Here is a 19917-nt window from a genome sequence, read left to right on the forward strand (position 1 = left end):
TTTTTTAACCGTTTTTGTCTTACCTGCTGATACTTTACCATCTTTTCCTTCAACTTGAAAATCAAAATATAACAACTCTTCTGAAAGTAATCAGAGCATCCAGTATGTCTCCTGTAGGCCTGCATATATGGAGACTGTGTATTAATTAAAAAAAAAAAATAAATCGACTTAATTACACTAACATTTTATTGTACGGAGCCTATTGCCAACATTAAGCACAGGCTTTAGCATAAATTAGCTGTTAGCTAGCAGCATTTGAGTGCTTTATACTGGCTGGAGAGAGCAGTCAGAAAATGTTAACAAAAATATTATCCCCCAAATTTTGAATTTGGTCATTCATTATTAATTGGAAATGTGCTATTTGGTCTTTTGTATTTAAATGTGTTTTTCCACTGGGCAAAAGGGGATATATATATATATATATATGTATGTGTGTGTGTGTGTGTGTGTGTGTGTGTATATATATATATATATATATATATATATATATATATATATGTATACAGTGGGCCCCCGGGTTACGAACTTAATCCGTTCAGCGGCTACGCTCGTATCTCGAATTGCTCGTATAGCGGGCAATCCAAACCCATGTTAATTCATGAATGCGTGCAACGCGCGCCGAAGCCTTAGGTAAAAACGACACACTGTATACATATATTAAAATTGAGTGACATAATTTGCTGTACACTTGCATTATATAATAAATACAATAGATAAATAGCTTTTACCTTTGAAACGACGAGACTTGAGCTGGATGTAAGCAGAGGGGGGCAAAGTCCATCGCTCAAAGTCAACACGGCGATAGATATGCTATTGGTCTTACAGTGTTACAGTAACTCTTTCAGTCAGGGTGCAAATCACGCAGATACTAAAACATCATCCTCTTATTTCTTTCTTTACCGCTGCTAGTAATTTTAGAAGCTATGTCTAACAGATAAAGTTTGCAAAGTCTTCACAACATTCCGTTTTTCACTTATTTTCTCTCCTTCCTTCCATCCTGTCCCATCAAGCTAGATAAAGGCGTTCGGCCAATAGCATATCGGCATTTCTGTGATTGACGTGTGACGCCGGCCAATAGCATCTCCGTGAGTGAGACCGGGTGACCTTAATCGACCAATAGCATATTCGCATCTCCGTGACTGACTGATAATTATTCGCACTTTTTTTTTTAAACGGTTGGAATGTATTGACAATTAATTTAAAAAAAACACACACATTTAAACCAATGACAATTCTTTGTCCTGCAATCGGCACATTTAATTTCATGTCAGCTGTTTTTCCCTTTAGCTGTACAAACACTACACTTAAATGGTAATATATTTAGACACCGTGAGTGAGACAGTCAGTGTGACGTTGTAAGACCAATAGCGTCCACGTTACTGCCACAAGTATCTACTGATAATTGATGATGTCGCTACTGTTGATTTTATTGACGCAATTAAACGAGAACATTTCTACATACTCAATGGCCGGCATGTCGAATTGCTCGTAAGGCGAGAGGTTTGTTCGTAAGCGGAGGACAAAAATCTCCCTGATCCACGCTCGTAAGGCGAATTGTTCGTAAATCAGGGTGCTCATAAGCCGGGGGCCGACTGTGTGTGTATATATATATATATATATATATATACACATATACAGTGGGCCCACGTGTTACGAACTTAAACCGTTCAGCGGCTACGCTCGTAACTTGAACTGCTCGTATGACGGCAATCCAAACCTATGTTAATTAGTTAATGCGTGCAACGCGTGCAAAAACCTTAGGTAAAAACATCACGACTTGATACACATATTAAAAATTACTAACATAATCTACTGTACAGTTAAATTAAATAACATATACAAAGGAAAAATGACATTTACCTTTGGGGCGACGTGACTTGAGCTGGGTGGAGGCGGAGGGGAGCAGAGACCAACCCGCAGAATTTATTTATTTATTTTCTTAAACGGGAACTTTTCTCAAACTAGAACATCACCAGCGATTTCCTTCTCTTTAATCCATAATAGAAGAAGCCTCTCAATTTTGTTGTCGATCAAGGTCCGTCCCCCGGCAAGGAAAGTCTTGCCCTTAGAAGATTGCCGAGCGGTTACGTCCATACTCACGAGCAAGATTAACCATGCGTGCGCCTCCTTCGTATTTTTTTTTTTATTATCTCCTGCTTCGTTTCTATTGTCATCATCCTCTTACTTCTTCCTTTACCGCCACTAGCAATTTTAGAAGCCATGTCTAACAGATAAAGTTTGCAAAGTCTTCACAACATTCCTTCCTTCCGTTTTTCACTCATTTTCTCTCCTTCCTTCCGTCCCGACCAGCTGTGCCATCAAGCTCGATAAAGGCGTTCGGCCAATAGCATATCGGCATTTCTGTGATTGACGTGACGCCGGCCAATAGCATCTCCGTGAGTGAGACCAGGACTGACACCGTGACTGAGACAGTGACTGTGACATTGTAAGAGCAATAGCGTTCAACGTTGCTGTAATGAGCGTCAACTTCTGAATTAGTTGACGTAGCAAAGCGAAAATAAATGTACTAATACAATGGCCGGCATGTCGTGCTGTTCGTAAGGCGGAAGGTTTGTGCTTAAGTGGGGGACAAAAAACTCCGCGGTCCACGCTCGTAAGTCGAAATGTTCGTAAAAGAGGGTGTTCGTAAACCGGGGGCCGACTGTATGTATGTGTGTGTGTGTGTGTGTGTATATATATATATATATATATATATATATATATATATATATATATATATATACAGTGGTACCTCGGTACTCGACCATAATCCGTTCTGAGGTGGTGGTCGAGCACCGATTTGTTCGAACACCGAAACCAATTTTCCCATAAGAAATAATGGAAAGTATGTGTGCACAAGTAAATGTGCACAAGCAGTACATGATAAAGATAAAGATAAATAAAGCATTATAAACCATTTTGTATAATTTACTATATATATATATGTATGTATGTGTGTGTGTGTGTGTGTATATATGTATATACAAATTCAAAATTTGGGGAATAATATTTCTTAGATTTTCTGACTGCTCTCTCCAGCCAGTATAAAGGACTCAAACGCTGCTAGCTCACGGCTAATTTATGCTAAAGCCTGTGCTTAATGCTGGCAATAGCCGCCGTACAATAAAATGCCAGTGTAATTAAGTCGATTTTCAGCACTCCAAATTGGTAATTGAATGTGATATCGCTACATGGTTGTGTTGTTCACCTTTCTTGACTCTTCTGCGGCAACGAGTTGTGTGGTATAAAGTCTGCTGTTGTTGCAACATGCCTTTCCGGGAACAGCTTAAATATAAAAGCCTTTGTGTCAAAATTCAAGGATTCGTGTTCAAACCTTATTCGGTATGATCACATTTATCTTGAAAGACTGTATCACCAAAATATCCGGTGTATATGTCAGAGCAGTAACAAGCAGTACATTCTCCTGTGTATTCCGTTGAGAAAAAACAGCCGAAAGAAAGTGTATCTTGTGCTGTGGAGGGATGTGAAAATCACAGTTGTAAGCAGTAATGTGCTGTTCTGAAATTATTTATGTTTACACGATGTTTTGGGGAAATTAAGTTCAAGCTGTCAATTCAGGGCACTAAAAAAAAAAAAAAAAAAAATCAAAAAAATCAAGTAACACCTGATGTTCTTTTTTCTCTATTGACGCTATTTTTTTTTCCTGATTGATGTTCATTTCTTTTTCTTTTTTTGTGTGTTTTTGATTTAATGCGTGTGACCGAAATAGCGAGATGGTTGACCGGTAGAGCCCGGGCGACACATTGAGCACTCCTGTTCTAAACTATCTGAAATCCTTGTTGATTCCCGGTCTAACGATACCTCGTTCATGACTATCCAGTAATCCCTGAGGTGTAAGGGTTCAGAGAAAGGAAGCCATGCCACTATTTGGAAAAAATGTCCAAATTCAGTAGGTCGTGGCGCCCAAATCCCTATGCTGATTGACCTAAAACTTTAGATTTATCGTTGTGCTGATGTCACCATCTATATACCAAGTTTCATCTAAATTAATATCACCTCGGTTAAAATGTTCATGAACCTATTGTTTAATAAAATACAATTGCTTCATGTCCTCGGGATTCACCTGCTAAAAAAGTAGAAAAATATCCTCTCATATAAATACAGGTTTAAGTAGTAGATAAACTGTCGTTCATATTGATTAATGATTAATTTTCCTTTCCCTTACTGTCCCAAAAGGGTATAATGCACAATAAAATGAATAGTTTGTTGTGATAAAAATGAATTGTTGAAAAACACACATGAGATCAAGCAGCCAGATGCTGTGTTCATCACAGTGGGGGACTTCAACCACTGCGACTTCAGGACTGTTCTTTATTATTTATTTTATTATTATTATTTGTTGGATTTAGAATGTGATCTGCTCAGGAGGTGAACAGAGAAAGAAATTCACTGTGTGGTTTTGTGCTATATGTGTGAACCTACATCTCTTTGAATCTTAGAATTTGAATTCAAAAAGGGTTAGGGTTGCAAACCAGATCTAAATGGCAGTTTTGAAGAAGAAAAAAATTCACAGTTTGATTACATTTCAGTTGGACAGCCCTAATGCAATAGAGGTTTTTTTTTGTTTGTTTGTTTTTTAAAAGAAAATATGACCTTCTCCTTCTCTACCTTTAAGGTATATGTGACATCCGAGAGCCGCTTCGCCAGCCTGGCTGAGCTGGTCCACCACCACTCCACTGTAGCCGATGGATTGGTTACCACACTCCACTACCCGGCACCCAAGTGCAACAAGCCCACCGTGTATGGTGTGTCACCCATTCATGACAAGTGGGAGATGGAGCGTACCGACATCACCATGAAGCACAAGCTGGGAGGTGGCCAGTATGGCGAGGTCTACGTGGGCGTGTGGAAGAAGTACAACCTGACAGTCGCTGTCAAAACACTCAAGGTATGAATTCTTTACCTTAATGTCAATTTTGAGATATGCCCATAAAGTGATATGAGCAGAATTATTAGAACTATATATAAACAGTCTGGCTAACTTGCTTGACAGACGCCATCTTGCAACCCAGCCTGTATGATACATGCTATGCGACAGTAAGAGTCTCCTTTACCTGCTCATAGGCCCCAGGGCTAACTATCAAATCACCCCCTGTGTAGGTGGGGACATTATTTGAATCTGATACTGGATTCCTAATTACAGTGGGACCCCGGTTATGAGATTAATCCGTTCCGCGGTTAGGATCGTATTCGCCGTATGGCGGGTAATCCAAACTTAATTTAAAAAGCTAATGAATGTAAATGTATATGCATGTTAAAAATGGGTAACAAAATAATATAGTAAGTGCTATTCATATATAATATACATGTATACAATTAAATAACATCGTGAATAAAAAATATAGAAAGGCTTTATTTGCCTTTGAGTGACTGATGAGCTTGTTATGGCCATATTCCATAGTGAGGCTAGAGCCTTTGTATTTCTTGATTATCTCCAGCTTCGTTTCCATATAAATCATCTTCTTACTTCTCTCTTTAACATCACTAGCAATCTTGGGACCCATGGCTAACCAATTCAAATTTGAATTAAGCAGTAAAATGCACGATACATACGTTTTTGTAAGCACTCATAGGCGAACAAAGCTTTAACGGTACGCCATTTTGGAAACTGATGCTGACCGATAGTAGACCAGCATCTTAGTGCTTCCGTGACGCCGACCAATAGCAGACCAGTATCTTAGGGAGTTGTGACACCGACCAATAGCAGACCAGCATTGACATAGTGACGTAACTGTGAGGTGTGTATAGACGTATGAGCGCAGAGCGACTCGCAGTCACGCACACACACACTGACCGCCACGTTTGAGGAGGACTTTTTGTTGTAACGCAAAAAAAATAGCGTATAGAGGGGACAAAAAGCTCCGGAATCGACATCGTAAGGTGAAAAAAAACGCAAACCAGGGACGTCGTAAACCAGGGGTCCACCATATTCCTAATTCCGATTTTTATTATTGTTGTGCCACTAAGAATAAGGGAGAGGGGAGTTAACCAGTTATTTTTCAGCAAATAATATGAACTTCTCTGTTCTTTAATTCCATGTTTGTTTAATGTTTGAACTTTATTATGATTAAGTTACTCAAATGACAGATTTTAACTAGTACTTATATATTAATTGTATCAAGGGAGCTTCATTTCTGAGAGCCTGAGGGAAAAAAACATAGCAATCAAAGCATGCTACATAACACAGACACTAGGGCCAATCTTTATTGTTTTTCTTTAGCTACTGTATATGGCAGTTATATCAAACAAAGCTGCATTTGAGGGTCAAACTAGGTAATGTGTCTCATCTAACCAGTTAATACCATATATTGCATGAATATTCTGTACAAACTACAATTGGCTGGCAACCAGTTCAGGGTGACCCCGCCTAAGGCCTGTAAACAGCTGATAGGCACCAGCAAGCCAGTGACCCTAAGAGAGGAGAAGCCGCTATAGAAAATGGATAGATGCATATACCGTACATATGTGTGTATCCTGCAGCTGAGTATGCTATTGGCAAAATGTTAGCTCTGTATATGCATTTGTGTGTTGACTTACTGTTGACAGGTTGGGCAAAATCACTGACCTTGTTATGAGTGACCTCTGCTGCAGCAGCAAGGGAGAAAAAAATATCTCTGTCAAATGAATTCTTTTTGCTTTAACCCCTGCCATTGCGGTGTTGCGAATATGGTGCCTGAATAGAGAGCGAGGGAGTGGGCAAGCGAGAGAGTGCGAAGGACGAGGCACGCATGCGTGGCGCGGATGACGTTTTGTGAGGCGGAGGAGGGAGTTGGACAGTGCTGTTTTATTATAATAACAGTGAAAGCTGATTGTCAAACCTGCCTCCCTGCTGCTTGTTTTGTCGGCTGGGGGCTCCGCTTTGAGTCAGCGTGCTAGGGCCGTTTGTCCTGGGGGCAACTGGAAGCAGGACTTCCCTTGTGTCCCTTATCTATAGCTAGTGGACGGGAACAGATTAGAGCTGTGATCCTAAATTGGCCAGATTTTTTTCTATATGGTGCTGAGAATTATAGTGTTAGGTTACCACCTTTGTGTGTGTGTGTGTGTTAATCACTTACATTTTTAACATTTTTCTAAAGTTCGCTACTCTTATAGTACATTTCTCATTTCTTTAATGACAGGAGGACACCATGGAAGTTGAGGAATTTTTGAAAGAGGCTGCTGTCATGAAGGAGGTTAAGCATCCAAACCTGGTTCAGCTTCTTGGTCAGTGTCTATTTTGACCATTTTAACATAAATACATTATTTATAAAGCTGCCTCTCCCACAGGTGTATGTACGTTGGAGCCTCCATTTTACATCGTGACAGAATACATGCCACACGGCAACCTTCTGGACTACTTGAGAGACTGCGACAAGGAGGAAGTGACTGCTGTGGTTCTGCTCTACATGGCCACGCAGATCTCCTCAGCAATGGAATACTTGGAGAAAAAGAACTTTATCCACAGGCAAGAAGAAAGCACCACATGCCATTCTGTGTACATTCAAGTGAAATAACACGAAGTTTCACACTCTTCTTCAATCAGGGATCTCGCGGCTCGGAACTGCCTGGTTGGTGAGAATCATGTGGTCAAGGTGGCAGATTTTGGACTGAGCAGGTTGATGACTGGTGACACCTACACTGCACACGCTGGGGCCAAGTTCCCCATCAAGTGGACTGCACCAGAGAGCCTCGCATACAACACATTCTCCATCAAGTCCGATGTATGGGGTGAGTAATGCGTGCTAATTCATTCTTTTATTTCCATAGCACTCCTGTTCGCATTGTTAATAATCCAGATTTTGTTTGTCCTGCAGCGTTTGGGGTCCTGCTATGGGAAATTGCCACCTATGGAATGTCTCCATACCCAGGTATTGATCTGTCACAAGTTTATGATCTTCTAGAGAAGGGGTACCGCATGGAACAGCCTGAAGGATGCCCGCCAAAGGTCTATGAACTCATGAGAGCTTGTAAGTACATTTTTCACAGCAATCTTTCTTGATTGATGATAACATTATTGTGTTTGCTATTTGAACACAAAGTGAAACTTACTTTCATGAATTTTGTTTCTGCTAGGCTGGCAGTGGAGTCCATTTGACCGTCCGTCGTTTGCAGAGATCCACCAAGCCTTTGAGACAATGTTCCATGACTCCAGCATCTCAGAAGGTAGCTTAAAGAAACATTTAATAAGACGTATTGCATGCTAGTATAGTATCAAAGTATCAAGTCCATCTTAAATGTTTTCCAATCGAGAAATGTTGTCTTAAGAAATAATGAAACCTTTCAAGGCTAGTACCTTCCTTTAGAATTTTTTTTCCATTTTCTTTTCTATTTATATTTCTATTATTATCGGCTTAGGTAGGCATGGTAAAACACTGGTTAGCACATCCGCCACACATGTGGAGGTTGTGGGTTTGCTTCCGGCTGTAGCCTTCCTGTGTGGAGTTTGCATGTTCTCCACTTTCCTTTGAAAATATCAATGGTAGGTTAGATGTATTGGATTCTCTAAATTGTACTTAGGTGTGTTTGTCAGTATGAATGGTTGTTTTGTCTTTGTGTGGCTTGCGATTGGCTGGCATCCAGTTCAGTTTGTCTGGCTAATGCCCAAAGACTGCTGCGATAGGCTCCAGCGCGCCTCTGAACCTTGTGAGGATGAGTGGTTAAGATAATGGATGATCATTATCCCCTTTACCACATTGTACGAAGAATCTGGCTGTTGCTATCATGAAGAATCATTGAGAAAAAATACAAATGAAGAACACTTGTGAAGTTAATTCTTTGGAAGAGTGTGTTAAACTTATTTGCGACCTCATAGTTATGTTAGCTCCTTGAGGGGTTGTACATTGATAATAATGTGTTTGGCATATATCAAAAAAAATTAAATATCTTGGTACGATAAACACCTTGGGTATAAGGCAGTGGTGGTCTGTGCATTTTACACTTAGGCTTTCAGTGATACGACTTGAATAAATACACCTAAGAAGCACACATCCACATTACTGGGCTAGAAAGGCTATTTTCCGGAGCATTTAAATCAAGCAATAAACCTGCATCAGCAATTAAAAGTTATCGTTATTTGTGATACTGCCAAAACCTAAAATAATTAATAGTCATTTAAAATTATTTGTCCACAAAATTTTATGAAATCCACCAAGAGCAGGCAAGCTTTAACAAGATTGCATGCTAAATTACAAATCACAGTTTAATATAAGAACATAATTTTATTTCTTTACCACTAATTGAATATGAACGAAATAAAATTATGAAAACATATAAAAAATGAAAGAATAAATGCTTGACTCACCAAAACGGCTGTCCCCCACTTATTTCAAGACAAACTCCATTTTACTTTCTTTCCTCAGAAAGACTTCAATGACTTAATTCTACAGTTTGTGTGTGTGTTTCATTTCCAACAGTAAATCCTTTTCTATTGACATGAACGAAATTGCTTGACATGAACGAAAGTAGCGAGTAGATTTCATTTTTCTAATAAATGTTCGCAGGTCTGGCTTCACTGTACGCTACGCCTTTAGTGCAGATAACCCAAGCAACATAGTTAACTTGGTTGAGCAACGTGTTTTTTTTTTAACTTGATTTAACGACTTCCAACTTAAACACGGTTGATCAACATAGCATCGCCTCCCAGCAGTGAGCATCCAATCACGTCACGTTCAACGTGACGCCTCTAGATGGCCACCTTATGACTTGATTGGCTATTGCAACTGTCTTACCTATATGAGCCTGTTCACATATGTCTTTGCACACTGCACAGAAGCCAGCCAGCCTTGTTATTTATCATACATGTCATATATTTATCATATATACTGTATACATCATACATACATCATACATCATGTGAATGTTTCAACACCCGAACTTTGCTATGATAGTTTTTTGTTTTGTTTTTCATTTATTTTTTGTGTTGTTGTTTTTTCTTCCTCTAGAAAATCTTGTCATTCTAGCTGTGGGCTGTTCGACTTATTTTTTCCCCCTCTTTTTTTTCTTTTCTGGCAGAGGTAGCGGAGGAGCTCTGTAAGACTGCATCCTCGGGCCGCGGTGGTCCACTGCACTCTTTTGACACACCCCTTTTGACCTCCAAATCCCGCACAACCCTCAAGCACACGGAAAACAAGGAAAACATTGAGGGTGGGCTCGACGGGCGGCCAGACCAAGGTCCCTCAGGTACAGGTAGACACGCTTACCTTGCTGCGAAGCAGTTGGCTGCATGCCATTACACGCCATAGGTGTCCTAGGCCACCTTGATACCAAGAGCCAACTGTATTGTTGCCAAGCCCATCCCCTGTGGAGAAAGGTGGTCATTTTTCTCACGATTGACCACCTGTGCACCCTCTGTCCATTAGTGTTGATTTTGATGGCCTGTTCTAGTTGTTTAGTACCGCTGTTACTAACATTTTTTCAGTGATATACCCCCTGTGAAATACGTTTTCAGTGAAGTGCCCCTTAACCAGTGGAAAGCATGTTTAGGTAAAAAAAACAAAAAGAGAATAAAAAGACTTAAAACATGCCGTCAGTGTCTGATTTTCTAAATTTTAGAATGTTTCAAACTTCATTTTTATTGGCCCACAAAAAATAATGAACATAAAGTGTCCTCTTTTGGATTATAGAAGAGATCTGTTATAATAATTGTGATTTCTTTTTTATATTTTTCCACAAAAAATAATCAACATAAAGTGTAAATCATTAACTTCACAAGTAATGAGAAGTGGCAAGTTGGGTCAAGGAATTCCATTATGGGGGAGAATCTGGGAATAACCTATTAAACATAAAAACTGTTTTATGAACTTATATTTTCCTAAAACATTTAATTACTTCGAGAATAGAACTGCAAGAACTGGTGACAATTTAGTCAGAGTAATTTACATTGCAGTCTCCTTTAAGTAATGTTAATTTAGTTCACACTTCAATAAGCACAAATATTGTAGTATAAATGTAAACAGCATTTGCATTGCCAAATGCAACTGTTATCATTAAGGCTCAGGAATGCATCCATTTAACAGCATATTTTACCGAGTGCACACACATCAGTTTAAATAAGAAAGTGTCTCAATGCAAAAATGTAAAAAGAAAACATTTCAGTTTCCATCCATCCAACCACGACCAAGGTCGGTCGGTCAACTATCAGTCTCGATTTGTATATTGGGTCTCTGTCACAATCCACAGCTTGTGATCGTTGGTGAGGGTAGGAATGTTGATTGATTGGTAAATAGAGAGCTTTGCCGTTGAACTCAGTCCTTCTTCACCACGACAATTCGTTATAGAGTCTGCATCACAGCAGATGCTGCTCCGATCCGCCTGTTTGCTCCATACTGCCCTCACCCGTGAAATATGTGCCCAGATACTTAAACTCCTCCATTTAGGGCAGGATCTAATACTCGGCTGTAGATGGCAATTCAAACTTTTCGCACGTACGACCATGGCCTCTGATCTTCACCCAGCAGCATCACATTCGGCTGCAAACCATGAAAGTTGGTGATCTTGGCTTGAAGAAGCCAACAGAACCTCATCCTCCACAAAAAGCAGACCTGCTGAAACCGCCAAATGGGACACCCTTTAGAGATTAAAACAAAAAAAATCGACCTTGGCTTACTCCAGTGCTTCTCAATTATATTTTGTATTTTTCTAATGAATCCCTCGTTTTCTTGTTCTTTAGGTTGGGTGTCTTTATTAAGAAGTGATGGATGCGCCGGCAGTTCTCCAGCGCTGCCCAGAAAACAACAGCCCCGAGATAAATCTCATGGGAGTCTTTTAGTGGATGCGCTGGACACATGCACGTTCACTCGCGATCGCAAGACAAGCTTCTTCAGTTCCTTCATCAAGAAGAAGTCATTGTCATCATCTCCCTCATCCTCCCAACACCAACAGAACCTCCCGACCCCTCCCAAAAGGAGCAGTTCCTTTCGAGAGATGGAAACGCAGCCGCACAAGAAAAATGAACCTACTGCTGATTTTAGCTCCTCTCCTCCACTACCGCAATCAGACAGTTTAGGGGGTTTCACTGCTTCGCCCTCTCATTCCCCCGGCGAGCCCACTCAGACTCAGTCACGCTGTTGTGGGGCCACATTTGGTCAGAAGCCCTCTGGTGGAGGACTTGTTTCACAGGTCATAAGTGGCAGCAGCTGGGGAGGTTTGGCTGGATTTTTTACACCCAGGCTCATCAAAAAGACTCTGGGCCTACGGACAGGAAAAGCAGTCTGCTTGGGGGAAGGTGGAAACATGGTGGGGGGGCCCAAACCCTTACCTCGGTCCAATTCTACCTCCTCAATGTCAGCCGGGTTGCCGGACCTGGAGCGTATTGCTTTGACTTTACCCAGGAACCGGAGTGCTAAAACCCCCCTGGAGAGGACTGCTTCCACCACCTCCCAGCCAGAGACCGGGTCTTTACGTCCCCCCGAATCTCTGCTCAGGAGGTTGGATGAGGGGACTGCACAGATCAGAGAAAGGCCCAAAGCCAAGCTTCTGCCCCGGAGCATTGCGACAGAAGGGAGGTCACCTGGGGTCGGGGGTGATCTAGGCGAACCAGACGGCGTGTCCCGGGTGAGGGAGGGTCGAGAGGATAGCGGGGCAGGACTGGAAAGGCAGCAAAGCTGGTCTTCCCCCGCAAAAACGTCCAATTCAGCTGCGTCATCGTGTGCTGCGGGTGCACAAACTCACAATCACAAAGTTCCAGTTCTCATCTCCCCCACGTTAAAGAACAGCCTGGATGACGCGCACCTGGTCGGGCTGGACTCTCAGGGGAACCGCTTCAAACTGCTGTCTGAGCACCTGGCCGAGCGGGACAGGCCGCGCCTGGTCAAACCCAAGTGCGCGCCGCCTCCTCCGCCGACCTTGCGCTGCATGCAACACCCATGCAGCGGCAAAGGAGAAGAGCAGGTAGGAGCCGCGCCGGTCGAAGTCAACGGAGATACGTTAAAAGGTCACCGGTCAGGCCGGGTGTCGGGAGGAGTGACAACAAATAGACCGTCAGTGCCACCGCCACAAGTGCCTCCTGCCTCCTCCGCAACCCCCACTAAAATGGCCAACGGGGCACTCAGCACCACCTCCTCTACACACTCCACAGTTGGCTCCAAAGTGGCCCTGCGGCGAACCAGACAGTCATCTGAGAGAGTCCCACCCGAACGGGTCAGCCGTGAGGCACTGCTGGAGTGCGCAGAGTGCCTGAGCAGCGTCCTCCTCACCAGCTCGGAAAGCCCCTCCAGCAGCCAAGTGCTGGACGCCGGTCACCAGCTGCTGGACTACTGCTCGGTGTATGTGGACAGCATCCCCCAGATGAGGAACAAATTTGCCTTTCGGGAGGCAGTGGGGAAGCTGGAGCTCAGTCTGCAGGAACTCAGGGCCTCTTCCTCATGGGGTGGGGGGCTAAGCTCCAACAGCGTACTCGACAACCTGCACACCTGCATTAAAGAGATTAGCGATGTAGTCCAGAGGTAGCCTACGCTAACTATTGTCACACCACAACAAAATTCTCTTGTCGGATTCCTTTAAGGGATATTTTACTTAAACTCTTTTCAGCAGTAAAAAGTATATATTTTGCTTGCATTTATTTAACACAATTATGTTTCATGTACAATTAATCCTTTGAAAACACATTAACATCATGTGCTCAAGCACAGCTAAGCATTTGAACATGAAATGACCAAATCCACAAAACAGGTGAACCGTGATTGGTCGCTGCCTGAGCCCCGATCGCGTGCGATGTCATTTTCAGTAAACAGCAAGTGGAAAAATGCAATGGTATTGTACTTGTAAAATAATTAAATGCTCAAATACGGCTGCACAATCAAAATAATTTCAATCGCGATCACGATATTGGCTGCCACGATTAATTAAGATGATCCTCTGCGATATTAACATTTAAAAAGCCGACACTACACGTCAAATCAAGCACTTTGTCATCCTACCGCCAGGGGGCAATGTTTTCCACATGTTTGCATGACCGAAGCCTCTGCTTTTCTCACCCTAATATATTATTTACCAGTGTGAAATGGTTTTGAGTTTCTCACCTGATTCCTAATATATACATTGCTAGCTTTCAATTGAGACCCATTTTGAAAATTTCGATTGGCAAAAAAATGGGAAAAATTTGTGTTGGAATAACCAAAAATGACATTTTGACTGCTAATTGATTCAAATGTGCTTAAAAGTAAATCATGTGCTAGGTTCTAAGTAGGCTTCATTTTTTTCATTGGCTTGTACTCAACAAGTAAGTTTGCTGTGCTTCCTTGTGTGTTTTCGCCATAGCTTTTATTTACTTTATTTTTTTTTTTAAGTATAAAGCCTTGAAGCCTTGTTTACATACTGCTTGTTTAAAAAAAGGGCAATTATTGGACATGTTTGACCAAACATGATGAATAATTTTGATTATTAACGGTCAATATTGACCAAAAACAATCGTGACTCTTATTTTGGCCATCATTGTGCAGCCCTATGCACAAATTAACTTTTTACTGTTTAGAATGGCGAACTAAGTGTAATTCCCTTTTAAAATACATTTTGTCACTTGCTGTTGACTGAATATGTCATTGCGTGTGCTCCGGGATCAGATAATGGCCCCCTAGTGTTCTGTGTTTGGTCATGTGACATTTAGGAGCTGAGCCGTGACTGGCTGAAACAATTCATTGCTAAATGGTGGTATTGTGTTCTGAGCATTTATGTTGACGCCAAACATAACTTTTTGAAATGCGGCCTAACAGTTCAACCTCAGTATCCTAGAAATATAATAGATGTGAGGAACAATTCGTTAAAGAACGCCTATTTGGTCATGTGACGTTCTCAGCCGGAGCCATGATTGGTCGTTACCTGAGCCGTGATGTCATTTTCCGTTTGCAGCAAGTAGCAAAGTCTGTTTTTAAAAGGTATTAATTGTGCATGAAAAATATTTGTTTGTTCATTTGTCAAGGTATTATTGATAAAATGGTAACTCTTTACTGATGACAATGGCTAAATAAGTAAAATATCCCGTTGAGTATTTGGACATGAGAACAGTATGTAAAATACCTCAGAGAAATCACTACAATACAAAATGCACGCCTAATCTTTTTATTGTTTACAAACATTTGTTTCATGATGTGTGAACTTTGTCTGACCTGTACATATACTGATAACCACGAATGCCAAACGTAACGTGGTTCAAGTGAAAACCATGGAATGTTTGCTTGGTTCCGGCCATAATCGTGAAATGAATGTCGCTGAAGTCCAAGCTCTGCTTGTGTCCGTCGATTGTGCTAAGCCTTACTGACTAGCGGACAGTCGTTTGCCCCTATCAAGCTCAATGTTTCATGAATGTGTGACTCTGGTCGGGTGTGCTGTGTATCTTAGAGCGTTTTGCATCATGTCTAGCAACTTGAGGGACCATGACTAATTCTCGAAAACCATTCTAATCAACAGACAGGAAACAGTCAACATTTTGTTTTTGTTTTTTGTTTTTTTTTTACACATGACATGACACAAGACATGATCACTGTGTTTTATAATATAGGTGAGCATTTGCTATGTTTCCATTATTACTACGGGATCAGTTAACTCGTTCAATGTCAGCGGTTTTCATATCGGGAGAGAGACAACAGCTTGATTTTTTGAAGGCTTATTTGATATTTGGATTTGTTTTAATTATTCATATTTGGAATTGAGGCTTATATGGGCTCCACAAAACTTGATCACTGATCAGCGTGTTACAAAAAAAAAAAAAAAACATTTAAAAAAAACTTGCTCATATACTGCTGAAATCAACCACTGATTTGACATTAAAATACATTGAGGAAAAAAAATATTAATTTCATTTAAAAAAAATAATTGAATGAAAAATGCTGGAAAACAAAGCACAAATACTTGTTTAAAAATATCGTGGGGGAAATTTGACATCTCAGAGGAAGAGTGGTTAGCACGTCCACCTCACAGTTTAAATCCAGTTTGCGCCGGCCTTCCTTTGTGAAGTTTTCATGTTCTCCCCAAGCCCACGTGGGTTCTCTCCTGGCACTTCCTCCCACATTCCAATAAAACATGAATCATAAGTGTATTGGACACTAAATTACATGTGTCAAACTCAAGGCCCAGATCCAGCCCACCACGTCATCTTATGTGGCCTGCGAAATGTTGATTTCATTTCAAGTTTTTGGCTAAAATAGCAAACTTGCAAGTTATCTTTAAAAAAAAACAAAATTTTTGTGTTCCCAATCTGTATTTGGAACAATTCAGACCTGTGATTCCAAAATTAGGTAAATTGTATGACTAGCACCCTTCCAATTTAATCTGGTCATCTGACAGAAACAATAACTACAATGTGGTCCACAATAAAAAGGAGTGACACCCCCTGCACTAAATTTTCCTTAGGTGTGATTTGGTGCGTGAATGATTGTTTGTTTCTGTGTACCCTGCAATTGGCTGGCAACCAGTTCAAGGTGACCCCTGCATACTGCCCGTAAACAGCTGGGATAGGCACCAGCAAGCCGGTAACTCTAAGTGAGGAGAAGCTGCTATAAAAACTGGATTGATAGATGGAAAATTTCGAAGAAAAAAAATCCACTTCTAAATGCTGAGGTACTTTGGATTTTGAATGAGGTCAATGCAGAATGTCCTGAGTGAAAGAGGTTGTCCTCTGTCAATGAAGTCTGACACCAATTGGCAAATGAGACGTTTATTATGCAGAAGATCACTTATTTTTGCATAAACTACAAAATTTAACGAAATAATAAGCAAATAATCTAATAGCGATTACTTTTTCCTCAATTGCGATCTAATTTGCTGTTTTTCAAGGTCCTTTTAAATGTATTGTTCGACAATTCGTTTTTATTAAGTTACAACCAACAATATCACAATTATTATGCACTATAGGATATGAATGTAAGTACAACTTAAGCATGGATTAATATAAAGACAGTTTATATACTGCAATTATAGGTATAAACTAAATACGTGAACATGCAGTTTGGTAAGCACTAAGCCACAAATGTCAAACTCAAGGCCCGCGAAATGGTAATTATGACTTCAAGTTTTTACTAAAAAATCAATTTTGCAAGTTGTCTTCAAATTGAAAAATGGTTTATTTTATTTTTTTTAAAGAAACAACAAGCATTGTCTTTTAGCAAGCCCCCTTTTAAACAGTTTCTACTGGCCTCGGACTTCAAAATCAGTTAAATGTGTGGCAATCACTCTTAAAATGTATTTTACTTAACATCCATGGCGGTCCTTGAAGTACAATTTGGCCAACAATTAAAACGTGTTGGCAACCCTGCAAACAGTTATCTTGACAAAACAATTCTGCCACACAAGTGCGGTGTCAACCTAAATGCAAACAAATCAGTAGCATTAGCACTTCCGACATCGAGGGTGTGGACCTCCTGTTCTTTGAGAGTCATATCCTGCCTGTTCAATGTTTTCCTCCGCTAAACACCCTTTTCATGTGATCAGGATTGCTATGAGGCTTCACAGAGCTGATCATTTCAATCAGGTGTTTTGGTTGAAAGAAACACCCAAAAAACGGCAGGAGGCAAAAATACAGACCAACCCGGACATGTGATTACGGAATCACGGTTTTCAACTGGAAATAATATTGCAATTAATCATTCAGTCCTAGCCGCAAATAATGATTATTTTAATGATGATGATTATTTTGTCAATCGACGAAGCAGAATTAAATTAATTGTGTTGGTTTCCATTCCATTTTTCAAAAACATTATTTCAAATGAGAAAACTAATTAGCATTCAGTCACTGGTTTGGTCGGTAAAATGTCAAAAAATGTTTTATTTTGATTCAATGCAAAGATAATCAGAAATTGTCGAATATTTTGCTGTTAAAAAATCAAATTTTGAGAAATGTCACCATTTTATATTCACTACAAATCACATTACTGCAATTGTCCAATTCCTCCACTAGGTAGAGCCTCCTTTTCATTTGATATGCAGTGTTATGATCTACTATGTCACAGCCTTTTAAACATGAACGATGTTTTATTTCCTAAAAATTCAAACCAAATCAAAGTAGGTCAAACCCAAGAATTACTTCACAGTAAATAATATAAATAATTCACCCACAATATTCAAAAGACAATGATTTTGTCTCTCAGTGGCATGAATGCATTTCACCTCTGCCACATATTCAAAAGTTCTGTGGATGTCCTTTTGTACCATGTTTTATCCTCAAGAGGAGCACAGGGTAGCCCACTAGGCCAATAAGGACAGCTTTCCTCAAGTGTCCTTGAGTTTTATGGACAGTTCAGGACTCCCTGCAATATATGGTCTCAGTGCCTCACATGTCTGCAATTTACGAAACAGTTCAAACACACTGTGTACTCATTACACTTATCGCACAGTACTAACTCTTTATAGACTAATCTGCTGTCTGTCTTCAGCACATGAGCAATTTGTACGTTATTTGATTTAAAGAATGATTTCCAGAATGTCTATGTATGAACTTGAATTTTAAATTATTCTGTTTTAATTAAGAGCACAGAGTTGTTGGTTGTTGTTTTTTTTTTTTTTGGGGGGGGGGGGGGGTGTCTCTTTTACTTTATATACAGAAAACAATTTATGTGTAGTTATGGAAGAAGGAGTTGTGTTTTACAGAAAGGGTGGGGAAATTATGGCTCATGAGAACATTTGATGTGGCTCACAGTTCGAAAAACAATACTTCCTGTTGACTCGAGAATACTTAATTAAAAAAAGAAAATAAATTGTCATGGATAAGGCCACCCCGTTTTAGACCGAGGCCTATCATTTTGCTTTCTGATCGTATTCTTCAGTTCTGAAGCCCTCTATTGCTCATCACCGCGAATGTCTCATTTCTTAAGGTGCCGTTATGTTTATTTTTTTTTCACAATTTATCAAGTACAGACTGCAAGAATTGTACATTTATGCACATGTACAAAGTGATCATGTTTATTTGGGCTCACTGCTTAATGTACACTGGATGAGGCTTCGTTGGCACATTATGTAAAAGACTAACATTTGCATATGAAACACTGCAGAGCCATACGTTTGTGTATACTGTGGGTCTCAAATAACACAAGCAAAATAATGTTTTTCTGTTCTTGGTGCCTTTTGTGAGCATATTTCTTTCAAGTACAGCCTCATAAAAAAAACGTGCCATATTTCTGTTGCATTACACATGTATGGTAAGACTTAACCCGACCTGCAATTATTTTGTCATTTCCCTCAATTGATGATCTGTTTTGCTGTTCATTTAGTGCATTTCTGTGACATAATCTCATCAAAGATAAAAAAATAAAATTGTCTCAGCCTTTCAAATAATTGGAGTTACCGTCTATGAATCAATTGAGTTCAAGTTTTTACTTCACAGCTAAAATATTGTTGCACAATTTGGCCTCACTGTGCTCACTGCATTATTTTCATTGGTTATGTTTTTATGCCCCCCCCCCCCCAAAAAAAAACAAAAAAACAAAACAAAACTATTATTTCCAAGATTGGAAAGTGCTCAGCAGCTCATCATTATACCAAAGTGTTTCAAGTGCAATCGAAGCCAACGCTCGGTCTCACACGCCATAATGTATTATTGTGACCCTGCACGTGGATTTAAAAAAATGCTAACCATTTTTTTAAATTGTGCAAATTGTTTTTTTAAGCTCACCTATAGTACTGTGAAGTTTTGCTTATCAGTGTTAATTCTATTGTAAATAATAAAAATATTAATGAATGTTGCATCAGTTTTTTGTCGTTTTCTCGTGTCAATTACAAAAAAATACAGTTTAGCAAGTCAGTGTGCAATAAAATGCGTGGCATAAATCGTTGAATAACAACTGATTTTAATCATAAAGAAGTTATCTTTCTAAAAATGTGCCCAGCTAAATTGCGTGTCAACAAAGACAAGTATATGAAACTAAGAAAAAACAGGTTTCAATTAACTTTATTAAACATAACAGAGGTTTCTCGTGACGTCACCTCGCCATA

The 19917-nt window shown here is 40.0% G+C and overlaps 1 protein-coding gene across 1 annotated transcript in view; it reads left to right on the plus strand.

Moving 5' to 3' along the window:
• The window catches only part of abl2 (ABL proto-oncogene 2, non-receptor tyrosine kinase), a 35122-nt gene extending 15454 nt beyond the window's left edge, over positions 1-19668 (plus strand). The window contains exons 4-11 of the mRNA XM_088425869.1: positions 4637-4909; positions 7140-7224; positions 7288-7465; positions 7544-7728; positions 7815-7967; positions 8074-8163; positions 10012-10179; positions 11669-19668. Coding sequence (XP_088281995.1) covers positions 4637-4909; positions 7140-7224; positions 7288-7465; positions 7544-7728; positions 7815-7967; positions 8074-8163; positions 10012-10179; positions 11669-13446 — 2910 coding nt within the window. The 3' untranslated portion in view covers positions 13447-19668. The remainder of the gene's footprint in view (positions 1-4636; positions 4910-7139; positions 7225-7287; positions 7466-7543; positions 7729-7814; positions 7968-8073; positions 8164-10011; positions 10180-11668) is intronic.
• The last annotated feature ends 249 nt before the right edge of the window (positions 19669-19917 follow it).

This window comes from Hippichthys cyanospilos, chromosome 10, assembly GCF_059441005.1.
Source record: "Hippichthys cyanospilos isolate Australia breed blue-spotted pipefish chromosome 10, RoL_Hcya_1.0, whole genome shotgun sequence".
Taxonomy (NCBI): domain Eukaryota; kingdom Metazoa; phylum Chordata; class Actinopteri; order Syngnathiformes; family Syngnathidae; genus Hippichthys; species Hippichthys cyanospilos.